The 8,468-nt window shown below is 42.9% G+C and overlaps 1 protein-coding gene across 1 annotated transcript; it reads right to left on the bottom strand.

Moving 5' to 3' along the window:
* Positions 1-239: 239 nt before the first annotated feature.
* On the bottom strand, positions 240-5,429 carry fabp3 (fatty acid binding protein 3, muscle and heart). The gene is made up of 4 exons (XM_047382752.1): positions 5,248-5,429; positions 2,563-2,735; positions 689-790; positions 240-605 (listed from the first exon to the last, which is right to left on the bottom strand). Exons 1-4 carry the CDS (start codon positions 5,318-5,320, stop codon positions 552-554), a joined length of 402 nt encoding a protein of 133 aa, XP_047238708.1. The 5' UTR covers positions 5,321-5,429; the 3' UTR covers positions 240-551.
* Positions 5,430-8,468: the final 3,039 nt, after the last annotated feature.

Here is an 8,468-nt window from a genome sequence, read left to right on the forward strand (position 1 = left end):
TCATACTAGAGCCTTGTTCAGCAGGGCTGAATCTGTTTACCCAGCTTCAACAAGTATTAAACTTATTAAATTGGGGCAATAACCTCATAGAAGGCTGTTTAATAAAAGTTAATGTAATTGCTGTCTGACTGCAATGGAAATAGAGAATTTGCTCTGCTTGACCTTAGAACAGTGAGTTAAACAGTAGGCTGTTTATTTACATTAATAGAATAGAAAAAAGTAACCAATTTACCCATTTGTCATGTTAACATATTTATTGTGACTGTTTGAGATCACAAGAACACTTTTAAATTCCAGAAATTTGCCAGGTGTGCAAAACACATTTTTAATACAAAAAAAAAATCAGTGGTTTTATTTAAAAAAAAATCATTTGAATTTATTCAGTGTTTCTTTTAGTAGAGGGATGAACACAACAAGCAAAGGGCTGAGAAATTCCTGGTCAGCAGTAACAATAATACTGAAGGTACAGTAAAAGGGGAACCAACAGCCATTCCTGGCATTTTCTTGGAGTTTTGGGGCATTAGCCGATGCAAAACACTCCATGGTGGGTTTTACTCTCCTTTCTCATAGTGACGTCTGCAAACCGCCTCTCCAAATGTAAGTGTCTATGGCAGAGAGAGAAGGACAAAATTAAAATACAAAAAATACCACAAATATAAATGTTAAACATGTATTATATGATACTTACCAGTGTGAGCTTGTTTCCATCAACTTCCCTGGCCAAAGTGGTCTCTTTACCATCCCACTTTTGAACGTGTACCAACTTCCCGTCCTTTAATGTCACTAAGGACTTTAGAAAACATAGATACAATCAGACATATTTAATACACATGTATATAAACACAAATAACTGAATGTAACGCAACAAGAATCTGTATATGTGTAATATTAAGTCACTTGCTTCACTTGAGTGCTTACATTTTCTGGTATTTTATGTTACCTTTCTGTGCTTCACCTTTTTAAAAAGGGATATTAATGTACATTGAAAACATGAAAGACTGTTGAAGATTTAGGTTGCCCTAGCACAAGTGCAAACCTCTTCTTACACTTGTGAAACTTTGGTTAAATAACAATTGAAAGTACTGATGCAAGTAAAAATTTTGGGAAATGCTGACGTGCAAAAGTAAAACAAGCTGAACAGACATGACTGCTGTGTTAATCTAAGCTAAATGAAAGAAAAAAAATAATATGTAACATTTGCTAAGATAAGTTAAGCTAAGGTAAAGCATTAGGGTAAATGTTTCTAGTATTATCAATGTTTCCTCTACCTAATGAACCTATGCTTTAACATCCTACAGTCTACCCAGAAAAAACATGTTCGCTAACATCAGCTGTGATAAAATCCAACAAACGTTTTGTCTTTTGATTCTATCTATTTAAAGCAAAAAGCTTCATTAGCTAACATTAGCCTTACCACTTTTTTAAAACCCAGCAAACACTTTTAATCTGAATAAAACTTTGCATTTGATTAGCCAACATTAGCCATGCAAGGATAAGATAAAATACTTTTAATCCAAGAAAAACTTTGTATTTAAAGTCTGTGTACACCCTGAAAACCTCTTCATTAGCTGTGCTAAGCTAAAATGATAAATTCATGTTTTTTCAATTAATCTATTCTGTTGTTCTAAACGAACTTTCATCTTCAACTTTCCTTTTTGTGTTTAGCAAAAATTTTAAATGTAATTTTCTAAAATATTCTATGTTTTCAGCTAAAACCTTTCCCTTAAATGCGATCTGACAAAACGGAAAATCAACATTAGCTAACATTAGCAATGCTAAGCTAAGCTCAAATATATTTTTTAACCAACATACACTTTTCATCCAACTACAGTAATGAACATTAGCAACGCTAAGCTAAATGAAATTAAAATTTTCATTTAAAGAAAATCTCTATACATTTTAATTCAATTTTGCCTTTTTATTCTATCTAATTCAGAAATCTTTAAATGGCTAACACTGACCTTGCTACACTACCAAGTCTTACTTAAGTCGACACTATTAATTTGTCTTCATCTGTGTCTTTTAAAGTTGTGCAGTGAAAAGGAAAATCCATATAAGCCATACTAAGCTGAGTTAAAATTCTAAATATAATTTTTTTTATGTTTATCTTGAAATCCCTTCTAACTGAAAGGCTTTAATTACTGTTGATTAAGGCAACATTTAGATTTTGGGGGACCTTAACCTATTATCTTTAACATTTCTGGTTTACTTCCATCGTTAACCAGTTGACTAAAACAGTTTTCTTTTCCTATCCATTTCATTTTGTGAAAGTAATAATAAGAGATTGCATCTGGCACCTTCAGCATTTCATAAAGGTGTAATTTAAGCATACTGTCCAGTAAGGTCTAACTGCAACAGATCAGCCTTATCAAACACAGAAATCTAAAGAAAACGGTGACAAGAATTCATATTGTATTTACAGTTTTCTTCTTTATTGTTAGCTTGATTAAAAATTTGCTTTGAAAATATAAATTTAGTTTTTTAATCAAATGTGGAAATGGAAATTTCTGGTTTTGCCCCTAAGTGTTTTATTCTAAGACTAAAATGCATGTGACCTCTCACCTTGACTTTCCTGTCATCTGCTGTGGTCTCATCAAACTCCTCTCCTAGCTTAAAGGAAAGCTCCGTGTTCTTAATGGTGCTCTGGGTCTTCACGGTCACCTTGTCACCATCCACAGAGATAATTGTGGTGGGCTTAGTCAGGTTGCCTACCTTGCGTGTTGCAAAGCCCACACCTGAACAAAATAAACACATGCAATTGATCAGGGAGAGTTACAAAAACAAAAAAATTCAGTTGCCTGAATGCATTTAGATTTGAGGCCTGCTATTAATGCTTAAGCTGCAGGACTATTTTGCCTACAACTTGGATGCCAATCTGTAAAGTTCATTCAAATCAACACTTCCTGTAAACAGAGTCAGAAGAGGTTGTCACTAGTTTGCAGATTAAAATGTGTTGTTAATGTGGCATTTTGGAGGAATTAATGTTCACAATTCGGGTTATAGGCACTTTACAAAATTTACTAGTGGTTCCACTGCACTACTCCTTCCCTCGGTTATATTCTTGGCCCTCTTCTGTTTTTCTTGTGTAAAGTGCCTCTTGGATCAATCTTTAATAAGTATAGTATTTCCCTCCCACTGCTCTGTGGATTACATACAAATTTAGCTCCTCCTCAAAGTTAAAAATGATGATTAGTAACTTGCAAAGCTGTCTTAAAGACATCTCTGGACATAAACTTCCAAGATCTCAATGAAAAAATAAAACTGATATCATCTTCCAGAAATCAGATTTTCTATGTGAAGTTGATGGTGCTCTTGGTGTGCTAACCTTATGTTGCTGAGCTTTTGCCAGAAATCTGAGTTTAGGTTGTACTTAATTTTCCAATTTTGCTTCATATTTGTTTAATAAGTAAGAACAGGGAAAAATATATATTGTAATAATTTTAGAACTTAGTAAAGAATGAACTACTCATTGCATCTCAAAATCATAGGTGTACTTGCTTTTTTATCATAACTATTTCACTGTAAAATTGGCATTAGGCTGAAGCTTGGATAGTTGACCTTCATTCTGATGAAAGTCCAAAATTAAGATTGTAAAGTACCAAGATCCAAAAGGAAAATGGAAAAGGGCAAAAAATTATTTAAAAAAACTCAGCATATGAAGCAATAGTTGTTGAAACACGTCCCATGAAACCAATTCTTTTTAGTTTACAGAGGATGTAGAGACATTCAGTGGGATCTGTTGATACAAGGTTAAAGCAGAAGCTGCGGATTTGGCCTGTGGGGGCCTTCAAATTACACAGTCTGTAATCTCTATTTGTCAACCACCAGGCCTACAGCATGTTCTTTAAACACAACTGGTCCCATTGACTAGAGATCAGGCCTGGACTTGCAAGAGTCCAAATGATTACTTACTTGCCTCTCAGGATAGGGGTGTGCGAATGAGGGATCAAGGGAGTGTATTTGATTGGCTAATAGTGACTCACAACCTGTCCTAGCACAGTAGAGAAACTGTTCTGCATAAGGTTTACAAATTAAAACTGTTGTTTGTAGTTGCACAAGACATAGCAAGATGCGTCACTGATCCAATAGTGGGGTCAAAGGGTTAAAAAGTCCCATGGATTCTGAGCTGACATGGAGCAGACAGGTCAATGGTGGCAAGCTTGAAAGGTCATTCAATCTTTCTGACAAAGTCAAATAGTTCTTCACAGTTGTAAAATTCACCACACCTGTTCCTGTCTTGCAAGCTAAATCAACACAGATGAGAGATTTTGAAGCCATGTTACCATTCTGTAAACCACATTATGTCGGGTTCATTTTAATATTCAACTCCACCCTTGGCTGCAAACAATGAGCAGGTTTTAGCTAAGGTCACCTACATTATGCACAACAGTGTATGTGTGCGTGTACTGCATTTCCCGGACTATAAGTTGCAAGTCTATGGCTGGTCCTGCTACTTATAGTCCGGAGAAAACAGTATGAGCTTTCATGCATTTGTTACAATGTAAGGGCCATTTTTCCAAACAAATACCACATTGTGAGGACCCACTTCTCCTGATAGGGCCTAAAGCCCAGGCCCCATCAGAAGCAGTGCTGTTTTTAGGTTAGGGGTAAGATGTAGGACCAAGGTGTGAATTGAGCTTATGTTAGGTTTTGGGTTAGGTGTGTACTGGTAATGGTTAGAGTGAGTTTAGTGTCAAGGTTAGGCCATAGAAAGGAATGGAGAACGAATGTAAATCAATGTAAAGTCCTTGTAAAGATAGAAAGACATACTCTGTGTGTGTGTGTGTGTGTGTGTGTGTGTGTGTGTGTGTGTGTGTGTGTGGCAGAATGGCAGTTGCTGGCCATTCATAGTCTTTCACAGTTGGGGTTTTCTTCAGTGCACCAAAGGAGAACCCCTCCCTTACTTCCAGCTCTCGGACCATGCGGTCCACCATTCTTCCTCCCCCTCCTCCTGGTTGCCATCTTCTCCTGTTTTTTTCTGTCCATACACCCACTCATTAATCTTGTTCATCTTTCCTAATTCTCCAATTAGGTTTCTCCCTTATTTACCGTTCCACCATCCCTTTCCATCCATCCATCCTTCCGCCGCTACTCTGACCGTTTTAAACGCAAACAAAGACATTTATCTTTCATCACCCTTATTACCGCATGTGCTCAAATGCAGCTCTGCATCCCCTCCTGTTTTACACCCATGCTAATGCCTTCATTAAAACGTGCACCGGGCGAATAAAGGAAAATCATCCTTACCCAGCTCTTTCATGTACTCATCAAAATTCACGCTCTCCTTCAGGTTCCATGTGCCCACGAAAGCCTCGACCATGTTTGCAGCAAAACAGAGAAACGGGGACGAAAAGCCTGTGAGAGGGTGAGTAGTCAGCAACAAGGGAGGCAGAGGAGCGTCAGAATGACAGAGGAGGAACACAAGCGGAGGAGAGTTCACTCAGCAGCACTTGCTTCTCTGCAATCTTACTGGCTGGCTGCAAACCGGCTGTTCATGATGTCATCCGCCTGTGCAAAAAGAGCAGGAAGGGAGGTGGAGACAACCGCATGCTTTCTGAGTCCACATGTGGGGTACTGCATGTTCATTAGACGACTTCCATATGCAGTCTCGCATTTGTTGATTTAATCTAAAAAGCTAAAGTGCAGTGCAGCAGTTCTTGAAGCAACGGTTTCTTTAATCAAACTCTTGCTCTACTGTAGGAAGTATGAAAGGGACCAACACAATGAGCAGCAGAGCCATGAAGAAGCCCAAGCCTGGAGAATAAAAGGACTAAAGAAAAGGAGATGGGAGTGGGGGAGAGGGAGAGGGTGGATCATGAATAAGGCTTCACTGTTAGAGATAAAAACGAGAAAAAAACAGATGGAGATTGAGCTTGAGTGGAGGAGTGGTAGCGAGGGGTCCTGAGAAATAAAAATACCATGGCTGTTTTCTCTGATTCACCCTTTATTTTTCATTTAACTGCTTTTATAGTTGAACTTTTTTCCTCATTTTGTCAAATTACACCCACAAACATCAATGAATTGTGTTGGGATTTTATGGGAGAGACCAACACAAAGAAGTGAATGGGTGGAAGGAAAATCATACTTGGTACCTGCTCAACATTTTTAAAAACACAAAACTAATGAGGGTGACACGCATTTGTATCCACCCCTCTTCTACTTTGATTCCCCTAAATAAAATTCCTTCAGAAGTCGACCATTGAGTAAATAGAGTCTACCTATATATGATTTATTCTCAGTATAGATACAGGTGTTCTGTGAACGATTCAGAGGTTTGTTAGAGCATTAGTGAACTAACAACATGTAAGAAGAGCATTAACAAGTATTTTAAATAAAAATTAGCTGAATGCAGGGTGCCCCTCCTTGAACTGCCACCTTAACGTGGTGGAGGTGTTTGAGTGCTCGAATGATCCTAGAGGCTATGTTGTCTGGGGCTTAAATGCCCCTGGTAGGGTCTCCCATGGCAAACAGGCTCTAGGTGACGGGTCAGACAAAGAGCGGTTCGAGAATCGCTCATGATGACTACAGAATCGAGGCACGTGACGTCGCCCGGTACGGCGGAGCCGGGGTCCCACCCTGGAGCCAGGCCTGGGGTCGGGACTCGTCGGAGAGCGCCTGGTGACCGGGTTGCTCCTCGCGGGACCCAGCCGGGCCAAGCCCGAACGAGAGACGAGAGAACGAGAGTACCAGTGGGCCCACCACCTGCAGGGGGAACCGCGAGGGACCGGTGCAAAGAGAATTGGGCGGCGGACGAAGGTGGAGACCTCGGCGGCCCGATCCCCGGATGCTTAGGCTGGCTCTAGGGACGTGGAATGTCACCTCGCTGGGGGGGAAGGAGCCTGAGCTAGTGCGGAAGGTTGAGAGATATCGACTAGAAATAGTCGGGCTGGCCTCCACGCACAGCGTGGGCTCTGGAACCCATCTCCTTGAGAGGGGCTGGACTCTCTTCTACTCTGGAGTGGCCCGCAGGGAGAGGCGGCGGGCTGGTGTGGGTTTGCTTGTTGTCCCCCAGCTCAGCCGTCTCGTGTTGGGGTTTACCCCAGTAGATGAGAGGGTCGCATCTCTGCGCCTTCGGGTTGGGGAGAGGTCTCTGACTATCATTTCGGCCTACGGGCCGAGTGGTAGTGCGGAGTACCCGGCCTTCTTGGCGTCCCTGTCGGGGGTGCTGGATAGTGCCCCTCCCGGGGACTCCATTATTCTGCTGGGGGACTTCAACGCCCACGTGGGAAACGACAGTGACACCTGGAGAGGCGTGATTGGGAGGAATGGCCTCCCCGATCTGAATCCAAGCGGTGTTTTGTTATTGGACTTCTGTGCTAGTCACGGATTGTCCATAATGAACACCATGTTCAAACATAAGGGTGTTCATCAGTGCACTTGGCACCAGGACACCCTAGGCAGGAGGTCGATGATCGACTTTGTTGTCGCATCATCAGACCTTCGGCCGCATGTTTTGGACACTCGGGTGAAGAGAGGGGCTGAGCTGTCCACTGATCACCACCTGGTGGTGAGTTGGATCCGCTGGAGGAGGAGAAAGCCGGACAGACTTGGCAGGCCCAAGCGCATAGTGAGGGTCTGCTGGGAACGTCTGGCAGAGCCCTCGGCCAGGGATGTATTCAACTCTCACCTCCGGGAGAGCTTTGACCAGATTCCGAGGGATGTTGGAGACATAGAGTCCGAATGAACCATGTTCTCCACATCTATTGTCGATGCTACTGCCCGTAGCTGCGGCCGTAAGGTCTGCGGTGCTTGTCGCGGCGGCAATCCCCGAACCCGGTGTTGGACACCGGCAGTAAGGGACGCTGTCAAGCTGAAGAAGGAGTCCTATCGGCTGTGGTTGGCTTGTGGGACTCCTGAGGCGGCTGACGGGTACCGTGGGGCCAAGCGTGCCGTGGCCCGGGCGGTGGCAGAGGCAAAAACTTGGACCTGGGAGGAGTTCGGTGAGGGCCTGGAGAAGGATTACTGGTTGGCCCCGAAGCGATTCTGGCAAACCGTCCGGCGCCTCAGGAGGGGGAAGCAGTGCTTTGCCAACACTGTTTACAGTGGGGGTGGGGAGCTGCTGACCTTGACTGGGGACATTATCGGCCGGTGGAAGGAGTACTTCGAGGATCTCCTCAATACTGCCATCACGCATTCCCTGGTGGAAACAGAGGCTGGGGACTCGGGGTTGGACTCTTTTATCACCCAGGCTGAAGTCACCGAGGTGGTTAAAAAACTCTGCGGTGGCAAGGCTTCGGGGTTGGATGAGATCCGCCCTGAGTACCTCAAGTCTTTGGATGTTGTGGGGCTGTCATGGTTGACACGCCTCTTCAACATTGCGTGGCGGACGGGGACAGTGTCTTTGGATTGGCAGACTGGGGTGGTGGTCCACCTTCATAAGAAGGGTGACCGGAGGGTGTGCTCCAACTACAGGGGGATCACACTCCTCAGCCTCCCTGGTAAGGCCTACGCCAGGGTATTGGAGAGGA

Source organism: Girardinichthys multiradiatus, chromosome 13 (genome assembly GCF_021462225.1).
Source record: "Girardinichthys multiradiatus isolate DD_20200921_A chromosome 13, DD_fGirMul_XY1, whole genome shotgun sequence".
Taxonomy (NCBI): Eukaryota; Metazoa; Chordata; class Actinopteri; order Cyprinodontiformes; family Goodeidae; genus Girardinichthys; species Girardinichthys multiradiatus.

What these genes read in the sequence shown, in the direction of transcription:
- fabp3 (XM_047382752.1), bottom strand. Translation starts at nt 5,320, where the DNA reads ATGGTCGAGGCTTTCGTGGGCACATGGAACCTGAAGGAGAGCGTGAAT. An exon ending in TGAGTACATGAAAGAGCTGG is followed by an intron (nt 2,736 to 5,247) that starts GTAAGGATGATT and finishes TATTTTGTTCAG; the next exon opens with GTGTGGGCTTTGCAACACGC. An exon ending in ATGGAAACAAGCTCACACTG is followed by an intron (nt 606 to 688) that starts GTAAGTATCATA and finishes TCTCTGCCATAG; the next exon opens with ACACTTACATTTGGAGAGGC.